Source organism: Lynx canadensis, chromosome C2 (genome assembly GCF_007474595.2).
Source record: "Lynx canadensis isolate LIC74 chromosome C2, mLynCan4.pri.v2, whole genome shotgun sequence".
NCBI classification, from domain to species: Eukaryota; Metazoa; Chordata; class Mammalia; order Carnivora; family Felidae; genus Lynx; species Lynx canadensis.
In genome coordinates, this window is record NC_044311.2 from 104065355 (window position 1) to 104092712 (window position 27358).

Sequence of the window (27358 nt, forward strand, 5' to 3'; positions counted from 1 at the left end):
TGGGGAGTGGAGGGTGGCGGGACGTGACCCGCAAGTCCGGCGCTTGCCATTGCGGGGGAGCGGGATCCAGACCTCGTCGGAGCAGACCCGAGCGCGGACTCGAGCCCGCAAAGCCGAAGGGCTTCGCGTCAACAGCCCTGGCGGCGGGGCGGGGGCGAGTGCGCGTGCGCGTATCGCGCGGCGGGAGAGCTGGAGGGTGGGAGGGGAGCGAACGGGGGGGGGGGGGTGGCAGGAGCGCGCGTGCGCACGGCCAGGCAGCCTGGGCGGCGGGTCCTGCCAGTGACGGACGGCGGCGGCCGGTCCTGCTTGTGACGGCGGTGGCGGCAGATCCTGCCTGTGACTGCTTCGGTGGCTGCTCCAGACACCTGCGGCGGCGCCGGCGGCGACCCCACGGCGGCCGCGATGTGGCCCCTGGTGGTGCTGCTGCTGCTGGGCTCGGCTTGCTGCGGTGAGTGGCCCCTTTTTCCTGGGTCGGCGACTCGTGTCTCGGCGCCCCCGCGGCGCCCCCGCGGGTGTGTGGGCTGCGCCCCGGCTGGCTCGGCGTCGCCCTGGAAAGGGTGGTCCGAGCGCGGGACGCTCGGGCCCTGCACGCTCCTGGTGCGAGCGTAGGAGGGCCCTCGGGTAATCCTGCGCCCCCTTCCTTCCTTTCCCTCCTCTTCCTTTTCCCCCCTCGGTGGGAGAAGAGTTCTTCTCCTTCCCCCCCCCCCCCCCCCCCCGTACTCCACCTCCAGATGCACACCGAAGAAGGTTCTGAGCCGTGCACCTCGCGCAGAAATTAACTGTGGAGAGAAAGGGCGCGATCGGAGGCGAGGGGTGGCAACTGTTGGGGGCCCCCCTCTTTTGCACCCCGCTTCCTCCTCTGTGTTTAAACGCATTTGGGGATGAAGGAGGGAGAGTGGGAGGGCCCGGGCCTCTTGCGATAGAAGTGCGCATTTTGGCGAAGTCTGCAAGATGGGATTTCTCCTGTTTGCCCTCCCACTTGAACATAGGAGTTAAGGAAACATAAAGGACACAATTAAGTTGCATTTCCAACCCAGCATTTAATAGGAAGAATATTTTGAGTGCTTTTTTTTTTTTTTAACTCTAGAAATAAGCTACCTGGAAACTCTCGCTACCCACCCCCACGCCCTATTGCCCGTTCCAAGTTTTTCTACTTTATTTGGGCGAACCGTCTTAATAGTAATACAGATTTCGCTTGAAATATGAAGACCGTAACCTCTCTAGAGTCCAAACATATTTGCAGCAGAGTGGGATTTGGTGTCTTTCAACGCCAAAGGCGTTTGGTCCCCCCAGGCTTTTGGAATCCATTATGCTTTTTTTTTTTTTTTTTTTTTTTTAAACGTGTGCTTCCTCTGTAAAAAGTGAGGAATAGGAATTTTTGTGGTTCTCAGGTGCCTGTCATACTTCACATCTGTACAGTCTTCTGTGAACTTTTTGTAAGATTCAGAACTGAATTTGAGTAAAAGTAGGAAGCAATTGTTAAATTGAATTCTAGAATGCTAAATTAATTAGATTTTAAACCGATTATTAGCCTCCTTGTGTCATTTATAAAGGTTTGTGACTTCAAGCCACTTCCATTATGCCTTTAAATCCTTGGTTACCACTTTCCTCAATCTCTGAAACATCCTGGGTTGTTGGAGCTGTTAAGGATATCTTTATTATCTAAAGAGTTATTAGATAAGGTAGTATTTTCTTGTTATCATTAGTGGCTTATTGCCATTACTATTACTATACCTAAAATAATACTGCTTTCAGAAACCTGTTGTAGGATGAGAAAGCCTTCATGTTGAACCAAATTACAAATTTGTAATAAAATATCAATAACTCAGACCATTGGCATCAAAGCTAGTCTGAAGAATAAGAAGTGTAAGTCATATAGTATTTTAAAAACAGAGGTCCTGTTTTCAAGCAGATCGGAAAGAACTGTTATAATGCCACTTTTGGAGATAGGATTTTTGTTAGGCCATATTTAATAATAGTTAAGATCACATGTAATTGGTACTCATTTACATACAATATAAATATGCTCAAGTCCCCACAGTCACAGAATTCACAATTTATAGTATTTTATTGTAGTTAGTTAATAACCCGGAAAAAAAATAGAGGCATTATACTTTTGAGTTTTGTTGACTATAAAACAAGAAGTGATCGTGTTTGTCATAAGATATAATAGATTTTGTGTGTGTTTAATATGTGGTTTTAAAAAGGACATGTATGAAGATATGTTAACAGTCTCAGAACACGAGTAATTACCAACCAGGGTATTTAAGAGACTGAGTTTAGAATCCAAAATGAGTAAGAAAGTCACATATTTATAGGTTTATTTGTACTGAAGTTTGATTTTGCTTTCAGTTTCATTTATACATGACTGTTAATCGAAGGCATTTTTTTGAAGACACTACAGTTTCAGTTGACCTTTGTGGTAAAAGAAGTTATCTAAAATGCTCCTTTCATCTACTTTCAGGCAAACTGCCACCCCCCTGTTGGTTTACAAGATGCAGAATGAATTACTAGGCTCCTTTCCTCCCCCCTCCCCTATAAGCCCAATTATACTTTTTTTTTTTTTTTTTTTTAAAGCACATCAGCAGTTTCAGTAGTTTTCAGCAACTGGCAAATAAAACTTTACTCAAATAATGGCAGGGACATTGACTGTCTTTTCAGCAGTTGAATGATTTTTCTTTGTTCAAAGTGAGTTTTTAAAATCAAGGGTACACTGATTAAAAAACATTTTTATTATCTACGTCTGGTAGTAACGTGTCTTGCTTAAATGAAAATGTTTTCTTTTCTCTTAAAGAATGTATTACTTTTAAACACAAGTTGCCATTTTAAGGAAGTAAATGCCTATTTAAAAGTACTTATTTATGGGGCCTCCCCAGCAGTCTAGAGGCAGTGTGTTAAAGCATTACACTAAATGCCTACCATTAGGACACTTGCTCATGCTGTCATCTGTATTTTGGCAGATGTTTTATCTTTGCCACTGAGCTGTTAATGGAGATTTGAAAGACCAGGTTCTAAAGAAGAAAAATAGGTGTTTTTCCCAAGTTTGATAAATATTCTAAGTCCACAGTAATCACTCATATTATTAAAACCAAGTTTGTATTCCTTAATGTTAGTTCATCTATAGCTATATAGGCATTGTTTTTAATACTTTAATGTTCTTTTTGTGATATAATTTTCCTACAACCATTTCAGCCATATTATAGGTTTTTGCTGTTACCTTTTTATATAAGATAAAAATCTCTATATTTTTATATCTTGTGTCTCACTCAGACTAATATAGTGCACTCTTGGGTTGTCATAAAGCTACTTTTACTTTGTGTCCTGGTGCAGATAGTAGTTCCATGACAAAAGAGCAAAAATAATAGTGTAGGATTGATTTTGTTAAACTCATGTAGTACTAAAGTACATAGAGCACCTAAGAAATTTGATCCTGATATACCTAGACTAAGGACTTTTCCTTGTAGTTACATAGAGTTGAAATGGGAATTATGAGTTCTAAACTCTGAATATTACATTTGCTATCTGTGGAACAGTTATATAAGACTCAGAATCTGGTCAACCCCAGAGTTTGAGATTAAGAGAATAAAAGTGCATATTTGAATACATGTCACACTTACAGTTAAAAGGTAAGGTAAGGCATTTGGCAACTGCAAGGTCTGTCAAAACTCCCTTTTTCCATTTTGAGCAAATATGAGCCCATGCTATGCTCTAAGCACTTTGTAAGGCCCTCTTGTGTATAACAGATAAATTTCAGATCTTTTGCTTCTCAGTAACTTAAAATGTAGTATATAAAGGATAGGAAAGTTTGTTTGTTTTTATCTCCTGGTGACATTGAATATATTTTAAGTGCTTGAGAAGCCCATAATTCTGGATGTTACTAACTTGAAACTTTCTCTCCCTTGCAGTTCTAGGTTGACCACTTCTGTCCTTATAAGGCCACTTTAAATCTAGTGGGGGATTACTGAACACCTTGTGGACACCCCTACTTTCCTCCAGGCCTTTTTTGGTCTCTGTTGGGGAGAGAGCTGTCTAGATCCTCCTTTTTGACCCTAATTCTAACCCGATTCAGTTTGAGACTCCAGGTCTTCATACCAAGGGCTTGATCTAATGGCAAAAACTGGTAGGATTCACTTTGAGCTGTTATCTTTACTCATGAGCTTTGCTTCATTTACCTTAGTGACTGTTAGGCTTCTTACCCCATTCCTGAACATCCATTTCAAGCAGATAATTAACTTCCTACTCTACTGCAAAAAATAGTGATGTGTGGTGTGGACTCGCTCAGCTTCCCTCCCACCATTACTAAACTTATCTGCAATATCTTAAGCGGCCTTCATCTCATTCTCCTCCCTCCCCCAGTTTCAGAAGTATACCCATTCACCTTTCCAAGGAAAGGTTCACCTGTCTACAGCTCTTTCACTTCCACCATCTTGGAGACTTGCCCAGACAGCTTAATTCTTTCATCTTAGATCTCTACCTTTCCATTGGCTTCTTCCACACATGCTCAAGTTTTACCCCTTTTGGTCTTAGATCTTTCATCTTAGATCTCTCCTTCTCCATTGGCTTCTTACACACATGCTTAAGTTTTACCCCCTATTACAAACAAAGAAGAAAAACCAAAAAACCTTGCCCTTGTCCCCTTCTCCAGACTCTTTCTGTTGCTTTCTCTGTCTGCTTTCTTACACTGCCAAATCTATTGAAAAAAATAACTGCTTCTTCCTTCTTCCCACCCATTCACTTCCCAGTGCATGATGTTTGCTCCCACTAGTCTGCTGATATTGGTGTAGATAAAGAAGCTAATAATGTAGTTTTTAATCTAGAGGCTGTCTTTACTCATACCATTTAAGAACTATTTTGTTCATATAAAGACCCTTCTTTGGTGGTCTGCAGTGGTATTCTTTGCTGCTCTCACTTCTTTTTCTCACTTCCTTGATTTGTTCCTCTTTAATGATTTTTCCATAAATCTTGGTGTTCTCCAACATTTTATTCTCTTCTTCCTGCTGTTTGCTTTGCAAGTACTCTCTGGGCAATCTTGATTATGCTCACAATTGTCACTTACCAGCTGTTATCTTGGTGATTCCCAGGTATTAATAGTTCTGACCTTTCTTCTTAAATCCAGATCCATATGACCTGGGAACTATTGGACATCCTCATTTCATTGTACTGCAGGTACTTTAATACCTAGCCTATTAAATATTGAAAGAATATTCCCCTGTAAATGTCCAAAACTCCTTTCTCAATAAAATCCACAATCTAATGAGTTACACATACTCTTAGTAAATAACTTTAATTCTTTCCTCTTTCCCCTTGTTTCCCACATCCGACATATGTTGATTATATTAGATTTTTACTGTAATGTTTGGCTTTCTCTCCAGGTGTCAATTACCTGGACTATTGCAGTGGTGATCTCTTAGTGGGCCTTCCTTTCCTATCTCCCTTCCTGCCCTCAGTTTACCCTTCATACTACTGTACTGTTTTTTTAATGCAAGTAAACCTGAGTGTTTTGCTGTTGCTTATATTATCCAGTCCCAGCTCCTCAGAGTGACATGCAGGGAAGCCTTTACAGTATTTCTTTACCATCCCTTGTTCCTAGTGTTCACTTGAATAATCTTCTGCCTCCTGTTACCCACTTTCCTTATTCCTCTGTGCATGTTACATACTCTGCCTGGAAAGCCCTTCCTTTTCTACACCATTCCTACTCCTCCTTCAAGACTTAGCTTAAATACCATCCTCTAGGAAGATCATTACATTCGTGTAATTCTTAAGAAACTCTTCCATGCAGTTTGCAACTGACTTGTTCCAGATTGTCCACTAAACTATGTTGCTTCTCAATTCCATAATGAGGTCTATTGAAGTGAGAAGCAGTGGAAGATTCACTGGACATATGAAAGAAGAGTGAATCCTTTTTGCTACAGTGTTTAGATTTTGATTTCTTGGAATTCATACTTTACATTTTTTTACATTCATAGGGAATGTATTGCTTTGTATTTGTTGGACCCTGGATCCATACATAGGATACCAAATGAAGACACTGTCATTGTTTCTCTAACTTCTGAGACTAATGGAGATTCCAGTTAAGGAAAACAGTAATTGCAGGATTCAGTAGTTGAGTGCAGTGACAAAACTTGAACAGGGGGCAGTATGAGCAATAAGGAGGGGATGAATACGACTGAGTAGTGGTAGGGAAGGAGGGGAGGACAGGACTGAACATCTCCATTGTGTTTTAGTAGGAAGAACCAAAAGTAGCAGACTATAGCTGCCATTTATTGAACATTTCCTATGTATGCAAAAGCACTGCACTAAGAACCTAATATTTATTATCTCATTAAGTCTTAAAATCTCTATGATGTATACACTGTCACTACACATTTTCTGGATGAGGAGACTGAGGTACAGAGGTTAAAAAACGTGCCAAAGGTTATACAAGTATAAAGTGCTAAGTCTTGAGCCAAGGTCTGACTCCAGAGTGTGTACTCTTACCTGTACACGTTTGCCAGCATGTGCAGAGGTATGGAGATGAGAGGGCATTTGCAGATTCATGGAATTGTAAGAGGTCATTATGATTGGAGCTTAGTTTGGAAATGAGGGAGTACAGGAGGTGGGGCTGGACAGGATCTTGAAGGATCTAGTTCGCATTCGATGATAACACACTTAGAATTTAGCTTGAAGGGGGCGGGGGGTGTTGTTAAAGTGTATTAGGCAAAAGAGTGCACATTTGCATTTAGAACAGTTATTTTGGGAACTGTGGAAAATACATTGAGGCTAAGATGGGAAAACACTGAGGCTGGAGGTAAGGAGCTAGTCAAGAGGTTACGGCAGTATCTCAAAAGAAAGATGATAAATGTCTAATTCGTACAACAGACATTGGATTGAGGAACCATTAAATAATAGGTTGAGCCTATCAAGAATTTTTCATGGCTAAAGAGAGGGAGAAATCTAGCATGATTCTTACTAGGTCCAGGTCTTGTTGATGAATAGGTAATAGAAAATACTTTGGATGGTGAGTATTTGGGAGGGGGATAGGAAGAGGGTAAATAGGCTTTTGGACATGTTGTCCAAATTTCAAATTAAGTATAGTGCATTCAAGTGGAGGTGCACAGCAGAGTGTTGGCTTTCCAGGTCTGCAGTTGAGAAAGTTGGGGCTTGGTTAAACAAAAAGTGTGTAGATGTTAAAACTGTGGATTAAGGAGAATGCTGGACCTGGGGCATTGGGAGGAAGGTGGACAGTGCTAGTTATGAAGTTCTGAGGAACACTGACACTTATTGTGAGTCAAGGAATAGATTTCAGTAAAGAAAGAAAGATGAAGTGCGGTGGACAAAGCAGTAGGAGGAAATTCAGAATCAGGAGCTATCGCAGAGGCCAAGGGACAAGAGCAAGAAAGGAGCTGCCTACTGGCTGAGGAACTATAGAGTAGTCAAGATACAGAGAAAACCATGCACATTCAGTTTTTCACTTGGGATTATTAGGGCTTGGCAAGAACTATTATAGTGAAGAAGAGGTAGAGGCCAGGTTGCAGAGATTTAAGAAGTGAATGGGAGGTGAAGAAATGCATTTAGATTATTTTAGGATGCTAGGGAAGAGATGAATGATTTTTTAAACATTGGCTAATATTTAAGCATTTTTTAAAGTATTACAAAAAACCCTATGTGAATGGCATAAAGGATGTAGGAGGCTGATAATCAGTTAGGGAAAGTCCTTAGGGAGATGAGTGGGTGTGGAGCCAGAAATGAAAACTAACAGGTGAAGGGATGCAATTCTGAAGAGGAGGAAGGTGAGGGGGTTGTGGATAGTTGGGGTTGTAGGTAAATTTATAAGTGGGAAGTATTGGAAGCTTCTGGCTTCTCATGTGAAGGACTCAGATTAAGAAATAGGGCTCCTGAAGCACCTGGGTGGCTCAATCAGTTGAACATCAGACTTCAGCTCAGGTCATGATCTCGAGGATTGTTATGTTGAGCCCCACCCATGTCAGACTGTGCTGACAGCCAGAGTCTGGAGCCTGCTTCAGATTCTCTGTCTCCCTCTCTCTCTGCCCCTCCCCCCCTCAAAAATAAACAAACATTAAAATTTTTTAAATTAAAAAAAGTAATAGGGTTCCTTTGGAGAGTATATGATAAGCTCCTGCAAAAGAACAGTGATTTAAGAGTTGTTGCAAAGGACAGAGGCTTTACGTAGCATATATAGAAAGATAAAAGATTGAAGACTTGAGATGGGTGGCATCTATGACAGTCTTCTGTTGTTTCCTTGGTAGCAATGCAAATTTTCTTAGACATCTGTAAGACTGGTTACACTCCTGCCCATCTATAGCACTTTCTTCATACCAAAGGATAGCACTTAGGACCTTGTGTTACAAAAAGTATGTATCATTCTTCCAAGTGAGAATCGAAAGCTTCTAAAAGATAATTCTTGCTTTTTTTTTTCTTTTCTTTTCTTCCCCCCCCCCCCACCCCCATCATTGTATCCTCTCATCCTATCAAAATATTTCAGGTCAGGTAATTCTCAATAAATGTTTATTGAATTTGTACATTTCTGAGCTAAACTTGTGTGCTGTGACCACCATGTATTGAGCCCTGTCAGCAACACATAATAGCTGTTTTCAGGACTGTGGTATGAGATGGTTTCAGTTGGTGGTCTGTATTTACAGAGGTTGTGAAGTCCAGTATTTTTGGCATTTTATATAAAATAATTTCACCATTTCATTTGTTAATTTATCTGTAGGTCTTGTATCACTGATGGTTATACTTACCTATTCCTATCTGATTTAGACTGCTATAGGCATATCAGAATTTACTTATTCATGTTAATTGCCTATGTGCTTTTATTTGCTCTCTCTATTTTAAATCTTTTCTTCACTTTGATGTTTCATCAGAAAGCAATACACAAAAGAGAGAAAACCCAAATCAGATAATTTTACTAGGTGATAGGTTTTTTGTTTTAATAAATGTTTGTAGGGATGGAGCTAGTAGTTAACAGCTAGTAGAGTGGTATATTTGGACTACTTTTATTTATTAATTAGTACAAGGGTTATTAAAGTTATGGCTTATCCAGGTCAATTTTGCTTTGGATTTTATTGACAGCATTTATTCTACTTAAATTGCTTCAGCTATAAAATTCTTTTGTTACAACAAATAATGGAGTGCAATTAGTGCTTTCTGTATTCTTTAGAAAATTCATTCTCTAAACGTAAGTTATGAAATTATGGAGTATTTGCCAGCCATTTCTTTCTTAGAGCCTTCTAAAAAAGTTTGTTAGGAGAACTGAGCTCTTCACTTTTATCTCTTTTATTAAACGGTAATTTTTAGAAATATTCTTTTTTATCTTGACTCAAATACAAAATGACCAAGTGTCAAAGATTTTATTTCACATGTTAATTAATAAGTAAGCCAGCAAGATGGTAAAGCCACCTTGATTTTAAAAGAAAATTGAGAGAACAGACACATTTATAGGCAATCAGGAATGCTGAAATGAATTTTCAAACAGATGCAAGACTGGTCAGTATCCTCAGGGCAATAAAATGTGCTTTTTTGAAATCCTCTCTTCTTCCAGCAGGGAGAAGTGAATTACAGAACAAAGTTTATTTGTGTCTCTATGTACATGAATCATTTGCATTACTCAGTTTTACCAAAATTGTAAAATAGCCCAGACAGACAAACACAGTGAAAGGCACAAGCCCTCTACAGAATCAGATATTCCCAAGGAATTTGTCACACAATTCCTAGCACTCTATTGAAAGGACACTCAGGAATCTTTTTGTCCATTTCAAAACCTTTCATTATATTTTATGACACGTTCCGTTCTAATTCCAATGTCATACTTACTTCTCTCCTTTTTGTACGTTGTAGTTCCCCCTCACCTCCAGTGCTTCCTTCTCAGGGGGAATAATTCACAACCCCAAGGCTAGGGACAATTACTGGAAGTACAGGTTTTGCCTGGCACTTGTGAATGTTGGATGGCAAGCAATGCCGAGAAGTGGGAAGGGGTGAGCGGTGGACATCCCAAAGTTGGTTCAAACTGCACATTCCCAGAAATATAACAGTTTGGACCTGCCAGGTCCAGATTGTCACATTAAAAGGCTATGTTGCCTCACTTGTACAGTACTGCCCCTCATATTTAGAGCGTGGTATTGTTAGAGAGCACTTGCCCAGAAGTTTTCTCCTTTGGTGCTCCCCACAATTGTGTGAAGTAGCCAGTGTTTGTTTTTGATCCTCTTACTCACAGAGAGTAAACCAGGGCATAGAAAAGTTAAGTTAATTGCTTGCTTTGTACTCAGGCTTTCTGAACATTGTTCACTTCATATTCCACTATGCATCCTGGCATTTAAGTGGGCAGTTACTAAATAATAATTATGTTCCTAGAACAATAACATTCTATACCCCTGATTTTTATTCCCATTTTATGAAGGTAGAAAGAAGAAATCTTAAGGATGAGCTATTGAAGGTGATGTTTTATTTATATTTGTTAGTGCTTTGTTTTTTTGAGGAAAGAGCCGGCTAACTACTTAGGTAAAAGAGTTGATAAATGGCTGAGCAATGTGGAAGACCGCTATAATTTCCCCATATTCTTGCACATTTTAGATTTCATTTATAAGGCAACAATAGTTTATCATATGGAGAAGAGCTGGATAAAATATGGTGGTCCCCCTTACCTGCGGGGGGATATGTTCCAAGACGCCCAGTGGAAGCCTGAAGCCACAGATAGTACCAATCCTATATATACTATTTTTTCTATACATATCTATATATTTAATTTATAAATTAGGCATAGTAAGAGATTAACAGCAGTAACTAATAATAAAATAGAACAATTACAACAGTATACTATAGTAAAAGTTATATGAATGTGGTCTCAAAATACCTTCTCTTGATAAAATGCCTACATGATGAGATGAAGGATGTAGGTGCTGTGACATAGTGTTAGGCTACTCTAGCATCTTAAAATATAGAAATTTATAATGAAATGAATGTATAATATGTAGAATTATAGAATGTGTCAGAAGGATGATTCTCTGCTTCCAGACTGGTTCACTGCAGGTAACTGAAACCACAGAAAATATGACCATGGATACGAGAGGATTACTCTGGACCCTACTTATTAGCAGTATCTGCTCTTGGTTTTAACTTGTTTTTTAGCTTCTTTTGAATGGTTTATGGTTTCTGGGAGGAAAGAATACCTGTAATACATATTTGGAAATTGTTGTTCCATAGTTTAATGAAATACAGGGGTGGGAAAATGCCTTTCAATTGTATATACTCGTTTCTAATACGTACAAAATGAGTATTGCTGTCTGTATTTTGCAGTGGGGAGAAAGCCACAGAAAGTGCTTTTTCTTCTTAGCATTCTAAGACTTTCCATCCTCATGGAGAGATGTGATGTGATTCATCTGGTTTACCTTTTTATATTATAGTAGACTCCATCATCTTTTTGGAAATGCAACATAAGGATAGAGATAAACTTCCTATCAGTTTAGCACGTTCTATTTGGAGGAAGTATATGAAGTTGAGATTGGATATAATGTTTGGTTTGATTTTCTGTTCAAAATTTTCACATGGTGAGGACAGTATTTTTCTACATATATCAGTAGGCAGTAACGATTACTTCAAAGCTTCCAAAGCCAGATACTACACCTGCATGTTCCAGCAGGGTTGCTGAATTTATTCCCAAGATGCATGGTAATGTGTACTTTGTATTACTGAGGTTGAATAAGGAAAAGTTACAGTGTTCTCTGCCAGCTGTGCACATTAATATTGAAATAATTTGGGTTTTTTTTTCACCTTGCCTGTCTTCTGTATAGTTGCACTGTTTTCTTAAATGAACAAGAGTAGCATTGCTCTTTATCTTAAGGATTTGTAACATCTTAAAGTATAGAATTCTATAATGAAATGAAACAATTTTCTTTTTCTTTTTCTTTTTCAGGTTCGGCTCAGCTAATATTTAACATAACCAGATCTGTAGAATACACTGCTTGCAATGAAACTGTTATCATCCCATGCTATGTTAATAATGTGGAGGCCACAAACATTAATGAAATGTATGTAAAGTGGAAATTTAGAGGAAAAGACATTTTCACCTTTGATGGCGCTGTAGAAAAGACCACTCGCGACAATAAATTTAAGAGTACAAAAATCATACCACAAAAATTACTAAATGGCATTGCCTCTTTGGAGATGAACAAGGAAGAGGCTGTTGTAGGAAACTACACTTGTGAAGTAACAGAATTAAGCAGAGAAGGCGAAACCATCATAGAACTAAAATACCGTATTGGTAAGATTTCTATAAAAGCTTCTCATTTATTTGTCCTGTAGCATCCTGATCCTATTAGAAAGGGGGCAGAATGGGGCTAGGCAAAGCACAGGCTATTCATAATGTTGATGTAATGTTTATCAGCTTTAAAATCATGAGTTTTATCTTACTTGCTTTTCTACTTTTCAGAGTAAAACTCCTTTGCTGTTGGTTAATTTGTATATTGTGTGGTTCTCACACTTTTGGTCCCAGGACTATTCCTTTGGGGTGAACAGTCCTAAGGTCATCTATGCTGCATTTCTGTTTGCTGCCATCAAAAGTACTCTCTTTCATGTGATTAATTTTCCAGCCTCTTTCCAATTATTTGGCCTTTTCTTTAACCTTACACTTTGACCAAGGGTTGACGAGTGCCAGCCGTTTCCCCTCTGCAGAGACTAGATTAGGAGACTCAGGAGATTAAAAAATCAGGTTATCATGGATGAGTCCTTAAGGTTTCCTATGCTTCGCTTTGCTTTGGTGTTTTCTTCATTGGCCAAGATTTGGAAGAACTAGAGATCCAATTCAGTGTATTTGAATTCAGCCTTGATTATAGCACCATGGTTCTGCCCTTTCTTCACAAACTTGGCTTGGTGAGTTGTATAAAGCAGTAGTTAGTTGAAGTAAACAACCTGCTTTCTTTTCTTTATTGTGCCATCTGATTTCTTCAACCACATACAAGTGCATCATGACCTTTTGTTTGAAGTATCTGTTTAGAATCACTAGACATATTACTGATTTTAGGATTAGACCATACTTTGAGAACCTCTGCTCTGATGGGACCAGAACAGTTCAGTTGGATCACCTCTTTGTCTTCCCCTAGTGTTGAGACATTATAAAATGTCTGTCACCAGACTGAGAATGACCTGTTTAATTTGGTGGAATCTTTTGACAGTGTTTAGGATTAGGAATCAGGAAATCTAAATTCGATCACCTATTTTGCAACTTAACTATTTGCCCATATGATCTTGAGAACTGTCTTCTCTGAGTCCAAGTTACCTCCCTTATCTCTGGGATGGGGATGAAAGTAGATCCCTGCTTTTATGTATTCTGCAGTGTAATGAGCATCAAATGAGATCTCATATGTAAGTTCTTTGTAAATCAAAGTGCTTTGCAAATGTTGGTTGTGTTCCTGGAATGTTTATTTTATGAAGTAAGATTTATCAAGTTGTTGAAGCTGGCCTGGGATATTGTAAGAGGGATTTTTGTGCAGTGAGGAATGGGTAGGAGATAGTTTAGAGCGGGCTGGCAGAGTTTGGAAGGCGATGCTGCTAGGAAATCTCTTATGTTGTAACTTGTATTAATTTGACATTAACTGGGACTAAGAAGCTTTTAAAAAAAAAATGTATACCTTTCAGCAGGGTCTGACCATTCAAACACTGGGATTACCTAGAATTAGGTAACCTGACACCTACTTGAAATTTTTCTGAAGGAATGTATACTTAATGTGGGAATGAAAACACAAGATGGAGGGGGCGGGGAGCAGCAGTTTTGGAGTATAGCGTCAGTCCCTGAGAGACAGACTGTTAAACTCAAGATACGAGATTTGAAAGGCCAGAAGATGGAGTGAAGGTGGATGGGAAAGAAATACCAGTATCTGAGATGAAGACCAAGTTTATATTTTCATGTGCAATTATTTTATTTTTCTTTGTTTTCAAAGTACCCTATAAAAAAATGAGTTGTACTTACCTTTTGGGCCATTAGAATGAGAAGGTATTATTTTCTTGCAGAGAATGTTGAATACTATACAAGAAGTTTCAGACATTTGGCTTTGCACCCATTTTTATTTTTTGAAATAAAGATTCATAGGAAATTGTAAAGATTGAACAGAAAGATGCTGTCTACTGTGCCCAGTTTCCCCCAGTGATTACGTCTTCTGTAACTGTAGTAAAGTATCAAAACCAGCAGGTTCACAGTGGTACAATGTGTGCATATTTCTTTGTCATTTTATCACGTGTGTATATTTAAGTAACTACCACCACAGTCAAGATTCAGAACCATTGTTCCATTAACACAAAGATCTTCCTCATGCAATCCCTTTATAGTCACCCCCAACTGTTCCCAACCTGGCACACATTAATGCATTCTCTATGGCTATGATTTTGTCATTTCAACAGTGTCGTATAAGTAGAATCATACAGTATTTTGAGATTGGCTTTTTCTACTCAGCACAATGCTGTTGAGAACTATCCAATTTGCTGTGCGTATCAATAGTTTGTTTCCCCCACACTTCCTCTCTCTGAGCTAAGTAGTATTCCACGGTATGGGTGTATCACAGCTTGTTTAACCATTCACCTGTTGTAGGACATTTTGGTGGTTTCCAGCTTTTGGCTATTACAAATGAATCTGCTGTGAAAAATCATGTACAGGTTTCTGTGTGGACATAGTCTTCATTTCTCTGGATAAATGCCCAGAAGAATGATTACTGGTTGTATGTAAGTATATGCTTAGTTTTTAAAGAAACTGCCAAACTGTTTCTCAGAGTGGTTATTTCATCTTACGTTCTCATCAGCAACATACAAGCCATCTAGTTTCCCCACATCCTCGCCAGCATCTGGTGTTGTCTCTGTTTTACACCCATTTTTGACTGGAAGAAGAAATAAACCTCCTCTGCTCAAAGATGTTAATTTGGGGCAAGACTCTTACTGTGCAGTACAGAGTTACTATAGTAGTGCTGCTTGCCCATCATGTGGACTTTGGAGATTTAGCAGGAGAAACCATTATCACTATGTTGTGCTGTTTTTTGCCAATGTAGGTATAAATGAGGAACAGAAATTACTTAATAGAGAAATCTACTTAGTGGAATGTGGAGTAATGGTGACCATTTGTGTTCCTTTTCTGAGCACTAGGACTGAATGTGTAGAATATTATATATGAATTAGAGTTTTATATACCTCTGGTGTCTCTGTGTAGTATTATACTTTTGGAAGGAGCACAGGACTTGAATTTAGAAAGATTTTTCTATACTTCACCATTTCTAGTTTAAGAAAACTAGGTTGAGAAACTCAACCAATCTGGCCCTCAATTTTTTACCTGTAAAATGGGGATACTGTCTCCATGACAGAATTGTTTGGGATGTATATAAGTTAATATTTCTCTTTCTTAAAAAGATTTATTGAGTACCTACTATTCCCAGGCACTGTGCTAGGCACTAGGGATTCAGTAATGAGTAAGATGTGATCCCTGCTTTCAAGGAAATGATAGCAGTATAAATAAGAACAGTAAAATAACCTAACATTTATTTGAGCGCATACCAGATACTTTATGTATGTTGTGTCCTGTGATCTTCTCAGGAATTCTAGGAGATAGACATAGGTCTTACCATTTGTTAGGTGAGGCAACAGGCGAGATTGTGGCAGAATTCAGTTCCTTGTGATTGTAAGACTTCTTTCTTTGTACTTCTGTTTCTTTGCTAGATGTCTGCTAGGGGCTTTTCTCAGCTCCTAGAGGTCACCTCATCCCTTGCCACACAGCCTCTTCCATATAATAAAGCCAGCAAAGGAGAACCTTCCTCTTGTACAAAGAATCTCTCTCACATTTTGATTTTCTTTTCCAGGAAGAGCTCAGACCTTTTTCAGAGCTCACTTGATAAGACCAGCCCCCTCTTCTCCCAAAGGCAATTTCCCTTTTGTAAAGCCAACTGGTTGGGCACCTTAATCACATCATCAGGATCCCTTTTGATACATAACACAACAGAATCATGGAAATGAAATCCATCATATTCACTTCCCCATCCCTTCTTCAAGGGGAGAGAATTATAAAAGGCTGATTGTAGGGAGCAGGGATTTGGGGAGCCACCGTAGAATTATGGGTTTAATTAAGTAACTGGGGACTAGCCTAGCCTAGTCAACACATCAAAAAAGTCATCACAGGCCTGAAACATCACATAAAAATGTGGCTTGAATTTTAGTGTTATAAATTTTATTTTAACCTTCTTTTGTGGAAACTGGTGTTTGTGAAGGTTTACCATGTATATATTTGAAGGAAAGGCACATTTAATTTATTTTAGTGATCTCTTCACTTTTTCCAGTTACCCCTTTTGTATACAGTGATAAGAGGAGTGAAGTACTGGGTTTTTAGAATACTTAGGCTGGGAAGAAAAATTTAAACACTCATTCATAGACCATATCCTCTTAATATCATTTCTTTGTTTTTCCACTAATAAGTTCATCTTCTTGAGACCACACTACCTGAACAAGAATTGGGGAAGAGTAATGGGCAGAGTTGTCAGCCACAGCTTGAATGGAATAGCATTGCCTTTGGACTATCTTTCTTATTCCTAAGGTGGAAAAATATCCAATAGCGACTATTTTAAGCTTAGTTTATTTTCTTAGTACCATAAACATTGAAAATTGAGAAGGACCTTAGAGAAGTGTCTTATTCTTTTCGCCCCTTGAGGAACAATAGTTAAAGTCATCTGATAATAGTACCAAGACAGATCAATAGCTTAATGGGTATATAAGTGGTTTTATATAAAACATTGGCTTTTTCCCCCCAGCATCTCATTTGGTTCTTGAATGTCCACTTTGGTGACCCTCGGACTCTCCACCTTAACAAATTAGAGAGAGGTAACACATTCGTGCCAGTGAGAAGAGGTAAATTATGCCAGAGGTCTGAAGCAGTGATTTTAAACTGAGAGAATGATGGACCACCATGTACATGTGTGCGTATGTGCACACATGCACACATGCATACACTCTTGCTGTGGAGAACATATTACAGTCTTGGGGTGAGAGCTGAGAGGAAAGAGTGTGTGAAGTTTGAATAAACCTTCTAGTAAGTTTCAGTTAAGCATCTCTTAGGCAATAATATTTTTTATTCTATAATCCTACTTTCTGTATGTCACTGAAATATTTCTCATACTTCTCATTATTTCGGCATAGAGGCTTGGAGTTTTCCAGTAGTCATTTAGTCTCTTTCACCATCTCACTCATGAAGTACTTCTATCACATACCAGGTAATTGGTCATTCAGACATTTTACCTCAACATGTAACATGATGAAACTCTCTTCCTTCCCAAAGGTCTTGGTTTATTAGTAGGCAGTTCTAGTTGTAACTTAAGTCAAGCTAGAACTTGACATTCTGTAATTTCTCTCATGAAGAAGGCTGTGGTGTTTCTCTCCCAAGCTTGTTTTTCTCTAAGGTAGAAATCCCCAGTTCTTCTAGCCATTGCTTCTGTTTCAGGATCCCCATTCTAATCACCTTGCTTTGGAACAGTTCCTTGTTATGTGTTTAAATGTGAGGAGTGAAAATGAACTCAAGATTGTATTTGTGGATCACATGTTGCTTTCCTGCTACTACACAATTGCTGCAGCAACTTTATGATCAGTCCTGCTTCTTATTCTTAATCCATTGTCTACATAGCTAGCAAAGATTTTAAATGAATCAGGTCATTTTTCTCCCCTGGATGAAGCTTTCGAATCACTTATCATTGTTCTTGTGATAAAATCCAAACTCTTATTACAAGCTATTAAGACCCAATATGACCTTACCCCAGGAGACTCTTCCCATCCCCTCTTGTATCATTAAATTCTAGCCACAGTGGCCACCATTTTGTTGCTTGAATTTGCTGTTCCTTTGGTGTCTCTTCTTCCCTGTCTATGTGGCGCAGATCCAGTTCCTCACCCAGAGACCTCTCCTTACTACCCACAAAAGTCTGATCTTCATTTCCTTCCCCTGCTCACGCTCATGGTTCTACTTGCCAAATTCACAGTGGGTCTTAAGTTTCAATAAATATTTGTGAAATAAGTGAAAAATGAGTGGTCAGACCATGGTTAAACACATCTCTCATTAATAGGTTTCTGTCAATATGTTCTGAGATTATTTTGTTGCGTAGGCAGGGAGGTCAGTGAAAGAACATTTCATTGTTAGCTCATCTTGAACGTACACTGTTCATGTTGATCAGATACTGGTTGTATTTTGAATGTAGAGGGCACAGGATTTGCTGTTGGACCAGGTATGGGGTGTCAGAGAAACCAAGGAGTCAAGGATGACAATAAGATTTTTGGCCTGATGAAATGGGGAAACCCTAGGGGGGAGGTTTGGTGGGGAAGTAGGGGGAGGACTCTCAGAAATCTGTTTGGGACATGAAAACTTAAGATACTTAGGATTCTTAGTTCATTGTGCCTCAGTTCCCTCAGCATTAAGGAGGGGCTAACAGTTCCTCATATAATAATTGTGAGAATTAAAGAGTTAATGTAGACAACTCAATAGAGAACGTAGATTAAGAATAGTCATTAGATCATAGAGCTTTTAAATCCTTTGGGCATTAGATACAAAAACCTAAGCATAATTTACAAAGATTTTTCCTGGTAGGAATTTTGGCCAAATTGAAATAGGTTTTCTTTGGTGTAGGAAGATACACAGTAATATAGTTGGAAATTACGGTATTGATTTAGAGTATCTGAAAAATCCATCTCTTGGTAGAAACCCAAAGTTTAAGATACGGTCTTCCATTCACTCACCAAACTATCTCATGATTAAACCTTTAGCAGTAAACCGTTGAGTCTCTAGTATATACAGGGCAAAATGCTCGATTCTGAAAGGTCATATCTCTAAGACAGAATTTGTAACGTTATTTTGTGTGGATCATTGCGAACGTTTATCAGGTTTTAACGTAAGAGTAGCACAAGAAATGCATGGCTATCGTGGTGGTACGAAAGCACACAAGATTCTTCACACTCCAATATGGAAAGACAGAGCCAGGGAGGATTTGAATGAATAGGGTTGGTTTCAGAGGAACACCAGTGCTTGCTTTGGGGCAGTATTGAGGAATGTTCTTCAGCAAGTCCCCATTGTAGAGGCAAACTTTGAAATGTTTTTAGTGCATTTGCTTAGCTTTATTGTTAGGGAAGAAATACCATGATAAAATCAGTGCATTAGTGTTAAGATATGATTCAATTTAATTTTTAAAAAGTTCTCAAGTTATTTGATATCTTAATGTCACGATTTCTTTCATATAGACTGTGTGACTATTATTTTCACTGTCTAGGTAACATGTGACCCACTTAACAGAAGCTTCCTGAATACCTAATGTTACAATCATTGTAGTGAAGGTTGACTGAGTACTTGGTACATGTCAAGCTTTGTTTTAAGCCCATTTCACGTTATTAGCTTTGTAAATAGTCATAACAGTCCTTCAGGGTATAGGTATTCTGTTGTACTGGGGTTAACAATTGAGGTCACTGAAGAACAGAGAGGTGTTAAGACTTTGTCCAGGGTCACAAAGCTTGTAACATAGAGTTAGCTTTCAAGCCAGCCAGAGCCCTGTTCTCAGCTGTGCCATACTGTCTTCTTCCACAAATCATAGGTTAGGGAAAACGTGGAAAACACACTTAAATTAGCTTCTTTTTTCATAAATAAAATTTGTTGTATAAGTAAATTATTTGTGTAATTTGTAATTATTTTAAGGCCACAGCTTTAATAAATTATTTTTATTTTCTATCTTTACAGTAAAATATATTGTTGACTATTCAATGGCAGGACTTAACATGATTGTAGTAAATATTAATTGCGACTTTGTTTTCTTCCCAGTTTCATGGTTTTCTCCAAATGAAAATATCCTCATTGTCATTTTCCCAATTTTGGCTGTACTACTTTCTTGGGGACAGTTTGGTATTGTGAGTAAGTATTTATTTCTATTTTTTGTTTATGTTTTAATGATGAAAAGATTATTTCTGGGAGGTAATATCAGTGAAATATTTTACCTGACTTGTATTAAAAAGTGTGATAATGTGATAAATAAGAATATACAGTCTTAATATTCTTCTTGATTCATAAGTGGCTTTTTTTTTTAATTTCTTAAGAATGACTGGTGGGAATCCTAGCAATAACAATACCTTAAACTTATGTAGAGTTTAATATTTTCAGAGCATTTACACATATTATTTTGGCAAAGAGATGGTCACAGCCCACCTTAGTGTTAGGGTAGAATATTATACTTTTTATTTTCCCAGTTTGCACTTGTCCGTGTCCATGTGTTCATCAAAAGCCCCATTTGAACTGTGTGTTGTCATTCTTACTATGATTCTGTAAGGAAGTGGCCACAGGAAAATTGTGGTTTTGGATCGTGTTTTATTGTAATAATCACGTGACCAAACTTGTCAGGGAAAATCTTGATGCTATATCAGAATCAGCATTAACAATGTAGAATGGTCACTACTAGGTGAAAAGGTAGTATGTATTCTGGTTGATGCTTATACTCAACCATATTTCCCTACTGGTTTGGTAAAAGAAATTTACTAAATTAGTGAAGTTCTGAGGTGACAGTGTAAACTTCTAAACTTTTAACATGTGAGATGTATTCCTCATCTCCCTTTCACACAGTGAGAGGTCAGTCATTGAAGGCCAGCAAGCATTTATACGAGGCAAGGTGTGAATGATGCTGATTTCATTTATTTCATTCTATAACTTTTAAAAAAGTAAAAAAAATAATAAAATGTGGTAGTGGATTGGCTTATTGTATATTTCATGAATTTCACTTTTACTCAGAAATCTAAAGTGATCTGAAAATGGAAGAGAGATGACTGATTATATATTCTAAGGGCTCTTCTCAATGTATCACACTCTGGAAATGCTTTGTGATTTCAAAGCTGTTCTCAACTTTTGTCTAAAAGGCAAAGAAAGGGAAGAAAAGGGCTAACAGTGACAACTGTCAAGACATTTCACAACTTTTATTTTCAAAAAAGTGTCTAGACTTCTTATGGAAATTTTCTTAGGATTTCGGTAAGTCTTTTATATCACGAAAAAGACTGATACAGCATCAAGACCTATTCAGTCTGTATTGATGTTAGGGAAAGCCTTTACCCTTATTGGCAGCCCCAGGCCTTAAGCCTATGTCATATGTTTGAAGTAGAGAATAGCCTTTTTTTTTAAGATAATGAAATTATTTCACAACAGTGTGATTTGTTGCATTTGGTTTGATTGAAGTTTGCTGATCATAGCATTCTCATTAATGACATTACTTTTCATTGACTGAACCAGGAGTTAGCCTGTTTACTATCAGCCCTATTTTTACAAAATAAGCTTTACAATTTTTTTCTGACTTAAAAAATAATAAATACCACTTTAAGAACCCTTATACAAAATTGGAAATTATAGAGAAAAAATAAAAATCTGAAGTCCCAGAACCTAGAAATAAACTATTGGTATATTATAGTGAATTTTCTTCTTCCCTTTCTGTTTTTTTCTATGTATTTTTGTTAACCTTTCTTTAAGAAGGAAAACCATATATGGACTGATGTAACTTACATACTTACATCCTAATTTCCCCCCTTGTTTTCAGAAAATTTTTTATAGCTGCCTATGCTCTACTTTTATGGATGCAGTATAATTTACTTAGCTCTCATCTTGATGGATATTAAGGATGTTTCCAAGTTTTTTGATACTATGAAAGTAATTCTGCTAAAGATAGGTAAGACTGGAAACAGCAGAGGTATTTTAAGGCTCTTGATACATACTGCCAAAATGTTTTCTGTAAAGTTTGTATCAATTACTTACAGATGAGAATATCTGTTTCTTTAATAAGTTTATTTATTTTGAGAGAATGAGCAGGGGAGGGGCAGAGAGAGAGGGAAAGAGAGAGAATCCTAAGCACTATTACTGCAGAGCCTGACTCAGGGCTTGAACTCACATACTGTGAGATCATGACCTGAGCCAAAACCAAGAGTCAGACGCTTAACCGACTAAGCCACCCAGGTGCCCCAAGAATATCTGTTTTTTACCTCCGAATCCTGACATAATTATAATTCTAAAATCTTTGCTAGTAATTTGATGACAAAAAAAGCATCTTGTTTTAATTTTCATTTTTGTGTTAGGTTGAATGCTCTTTTTTTGTATTTATTCCACTGATCATATTTTAAAGAACATGCTAATTAAGCTAAGAAAATATTTTGATGGCAATTTTTTATTTAGGCTCTTCTTAGAACAAGTATATGTGGGGTGTGTGTGTATGTGTTGGAGGAGGACCTATATATTTGATTCGCTCAGTCTGGACTCACATTTAAAGGTGTTTAGGATAAGAACACCTATTTATTTGTGGAACTCTTGCTCTGTATGATAGATGCTGCGGAGCACATCTGCAGTCACATTTTCATCTCACAAGAACTCTGTGGGGGTAGGTACCATTGTTATTCCCATTTTGTAGAAAAATACGGAAGTGCAGGTAGGTTAAGCAGTTGGCCACAACCCCCCAGCTGTTCTCTGGTAGTACTGGGATTTGAACCAGTGCTATTTACCACTGCAGTATACTGCCTCCGTGTCTTGAACTTACTTTGAGAACTTTTTTTTTCCATGAAGAGTGAACCTATATGTGGGTACACATACTGAGTAGATGAAACTATTACTGACAGAGCAGAATGTAGACCTACTTTGTTTTAATTTATTCAACAAATGTCTATTGACAGGGTGCCTACTGATTGCTAGGCATGGGCTATAGGCTCGAGATGTGGAAGTGAAATGCATATTGCCCCTGGCTTTGTAGCACCCACATTTCAGTTGAGGAGACATGTAAGTGTGCATGTTCTGTGCCTTCTGTCACATTTTTGGGATAGTTATGGATCTAAGTCTACCTTTTACTTTGGTATGTTTTCTAAGAGACCTCCTATTTATGGCCTAGAGATTCCACCAAACAGGAGAGCCCCTCTATTTTTCACTTGCCACTTGGTTATATGTTTTTTACAGTGTGGTATCATGTAGCCCCTGAAGTATTAATAGTAACTCAGACCCATGACTTTCACTTTCTAGATTGCTAGTTCTCCTTAACTGTTTCAGATTACCATTTATAGTCTGTATTTGACCACTGGAGGTTTTTCTCAGTGGTTTTCTGGTTCTGCATGTCAGTCTTTTGGTAGCCCAAGATTAAACTTGGACTTCCCATAGGCTAAACATGTAGTAAAGAACAGGTTGTACCTTCATTTTTAGGAGAAAGAGTTACTTTCTACCAGAAATGTATCTTGAACTGTATCTCAAGATGCGATTGATCCTACTGAGGAAGAAGCCTGAGAAGACTTTTAAACTGCTGAAGCCAAGCCAGGACTTGGTGAGCCCTAGACCATGTTTTGAAGACAAAGGTTTCTCACAGGGAAATGTTCCTGAATACCTTTGCCTTTATCTTTAACTCATAAACTTTTAAGCAGAATCTTAATGCTTAGCAAGCTCAGAGGTTACTAGAATCAAACACTGAGTCTCAACCAAAGTCACAGATCCCTAGTAGTATTATATTTGAGGCACTTTGTGTTTTTTTCTAAAACTATACCAACTCACAGTTTCCTGCTTGACAGTTTCCCTTAATGACAATTAAGGTACTGGCTTGATTTCCAGGTTTCTTCTTTCTTAGTCTTTGACAACATACCAGGTAATTTCTATCATTTAGGTGTTTCATAAGTGGTTTCAAGTGTTACCCACCAAAATCTCTGGTTCCTATAGGGTTAAGATTCAATTCCATATCAGGAACTTACTAACATTCTGAAATTCTTTGAGTTAGGCATATACATTCTTACTTTTCCTTCCTTTGAACTTTTTACAAGGAGTCTTTCCACAAAACTGTGAGACAATAAACGTGACCAGGTAAGCTGAAACTTTGCAAAGCAATCTAAAATAAATGCAAAAAACTACTATTGCTCCACGACCTTTAACATTTTTGTCAAAACATTAAAACTTTTACTGTCAGTAATAACACTAGTAGGAAAGGAAAAAAAGTAATACTTAGTAGACGGTAAATTGAAACATCAAAAACATTGAGAATTAAAGTGTTTCATCAAGAGTAGTTGGAACAGTGCTTGCCTCCTTATTTTTTTTTTTTTACCATTTATTTATTTATTTATTTATTTATTTTTAATTTACATCCAAGTTAGTTAGCATATAGCGCAACAATGATTTCGGGAGTAGATTCCTTAATGCCCCTTACACATTTAGCCCATCCCCCCTCCCACAACCCCTCCAGTAACCCTCTGTTTGTTCTCCATATTTAAGAGTCTCTTATGTTTTGTCCCCCTCCCTGTTTTTATAGTATTTTTGCTTCCCTTCCCTTATGTTCATCTGTTTTGTATCTTAAAGCCCTCATATGAGTGAAGTCATATGATATTTGTCTGTCTCTGACTATTTTCGCTTAGCATAGTACCCTCTAGTTTCATCCACATAGTTGCAAATGGCAGGATTTCATTCTTTTTGATTGCCGAGTAATACTCCATGGTGTGTGTGTGTGTGTGTGTGTGTGTGTGTGTGTGTGTATACACACCACATCTTCTTTATCCATTCATCCATCCGTGGACATTTGGACTTACCTCCTTCTTATTATAGAACTTTGAATACAGAGCAGGCATCTTTTTTATGCCTCAGTGAATTGTCCATACTCCTTTTTAAGTTGGGATCAGCTTCCAACATTTTATCCTTTGCATTTACAGGGTTACACAATATCTCCCACAATTTCTTTCATGTGAAGTTTTTTGCCAGAGTCACCGCTCTTGGGACATCTGTGTTCCTTTTGTCACAACCTACTCACTGTCCCCATTTATGCCAATAAGTTCACTTTTACTGAGTTTCTCTGACTGTATATCTAGAGTCCCTTGAATGGCAGTATTGTTGATATTCCCTCATCCAGTTGTTTCTTCTATCATGCCATTTACATTTTATTCGAATTTCACTTCCAACATTACCACTTTATATTTCTTTACTCTTTCATCTTTGTTGCCTGTTTCCTGCTTTGATAATCCATCATAAATTATCACACTGATTTATTACTGGGACACAACGAAGTTACACAACACCTGCTTTGCTGTCTGTGCATGAACTGAATAACAGGTGTTCAGTGAGCAGTCACCAACAGTCTTTGAAAGAAGTGACATGATTGGTCACTGATCATGATACACATCTGATATTAACAGGGTGATTTGTGTACTGAAGAGATAACAGTGAAGTTTGCACTTCATGCAAGTACTCAGTTAATTTATTGTGGTATTGCAATAACTGAAATTTCTACTGTAATTTGGGGGCATTTGTGTTATTTAAACCATGGCAACTGAAATTCATGCATATTGAAACTGAGCCAAGCAAGGACCACTGTAATTTATTTCATATTCATGCATTCTGGGCATCTTTCATGTCCTTTTCTAACTTTCTAGTCCTTGCTCAAAATTACTCCACAAAGATTTTGGTTACTGCTCAGAGGTATTTGGTTATATGTTCCTGTAGAAGTCATTGTTGCGAAATTCAAGGAAAAAAATTACCACAACAGCTTTGAGATCCTATTAAGACCTTGAATCCAATTTTTAGGACTATTTTATTGATATTGAAAGTAGTTAGACCGTGAGCACACCTAAAAAAATAACGTAATGGAACAGGGGATTTCTTTGTAGATCAGAAAAATCATTCTGAAGAAGTGAGGATATATACTAATTTGCTCCAGGAAATTTCTATCCAGGAAGGTAAAATATTGGCACAATAAATACTATTACAAAGAATCATTCTGTGCCCTGGTTGATGGATACTATTAATAGGACTTTGTTATTAAGTTTCCTTTGAATTTCATTCACTAATCTTGGACTTAGAGTGCCTTCCCTTGGTCCTTTCCACATAATTATCACACTGTGTTATTAAATGTTTTTATGCCCTGGTTTTATTGTAGGAAGAACTGAACAAAACTGTAGCTTGGCAGTGTACTCTTGTAGAAATGTAATTGTTATTCCTTCGACTTTTTACAAATTCAAGCATCCCAGCTTCCTGCATATACTCTGAAGTTATGGCACCATCCATAAGATCAGGGAACATTTGGAACCAAGGAAAGGAAGTTACTGTGTTGGACATCCTCTTCTTTAATCTTCTGTATTCAAAGTACTTTCTGTACAGTGCCTGGGCTTTTTTATTTCGGCGTCCTATAGACCAGGAATGTGATTTTTAGTCAGGATTCATTTTTACCAAATTGTTTCATCAAAGCCAGTTGGATAGTGCATGCAGTTTATTGTAAAATCCTTTACTTGCCTTTTGGCAAGTAATCAGTTTATAATGGGTATTCATATTCTGTTTTCTCCAGCACCAGATTCACATAGCCTTTGTTATTTTTTTTATGAGTATGTTAAATATTTGTAAAGTAGTAATTTAATTAAATAATTAAAAATTTGGAAATTGTAATTTCACTTTCAAAGTGATTGGATGTGTCTTATCCTGCATCAAAGACAATATTGATTTGCAGCTGAACAGATACCAAAAAGATCTTACAATTACTCTCCTAAAGTTGTCAGAAAATAATGAAGTCAGACATGTCTCCCTTTATGATTTCTTCTTAATCTGGTATGCATTACATCTCGCTGGTTAGCCTTCTTATCTGACCACTAACTCACTGACCACTCAGTAGAGGAAACACCTAAATGTCATGCCTTTGAGCAGATATCGCATTCATAGATTTGAGGGTTTGTTGGTTGGATAGACTGAGGTCTTTGTAGATCTGTATGGGCATATTGAATCCTGTCTTTGGAATATCATGAAAACTAGGGTGACAGCTTTTATTTGATCTCCAAGTTGATCCGGTAATTTCACTATATTTTATCAACCACAGCCTGCATTTTTTTCTTGTATGTCCTTTCTGTTAGTCACAAGGAGACAAGAAAACCTAAATGGACTATGTATTCATGACATTAGCTGTTGTTTCAGGTGGTTAGAGGGACATGTCATTTTTTTATTCACATTTGAATTTGAAGATTAAATACATAAAGGGCCTTTCTTAGGCTAGAGGAGACCCACACCTTTTACTGAACTGGGAAAGAAGGCCAGGGAATAACATTCCATCAATCGCTTCTCCCTTACCCCTAACACACACATACAGGTGCACACGCATGTACACACACACACACACACACACACACACTAGAATGTAAGGGCTTTGAGGAAGAAGTATTTGTGTTTTTTGTTCAATGCCAGCACTTAGAATAGTGATTATCACATGGTAATGCACCATTATTGTTGCATAATCTTCTACTTGTACCTTGATTTCATTGATAGGATTTCAGCTAAGAAAAGGGCTTGCTACATTGTCGGTACATAGTAAATATTTCTAAAACAAACAAATTAATCAGCCTCGCTCATTTCTGAGAAGTA

General features: G+C 37.9%; 1 protein-coding gene across 3 annotated transcripts in view; it reads left to right on the forward strand.

The window, feature by feature from the left end:
- Positions 1 to 309: 309 nt before the first annotated feature.
- The window catches only part of CD47 (CD47 molecule), a 46191-nt gene continuing 19142 nt past the window's right edge, over positions 310 to 27358 (forward strand). For 2 of the 3 annotated variants that reach the window (XM_030328975.1, XM_036064297.1), the window contains exons 1-3: positions 324 to 448; positions 11909 to 12256; positions 19805 to 19894. In XM_030328975.1, the coding sequence (XP_030184835.1) occupies positions 403 to 448; positions 11909 to 12256; positions 19805 to 19894 (484 nt within the window). In that variant the 5' untranslated portion in view covers positions 324 to 402. Of the gene's footprint in view, positions 449 to 11908; positions 12257 to 19804; positions 19895 to 27358 lie in introns of all 3 variants that reach the window. The other variant, XM_032594760.1, reaches the window with a different exon arrangement.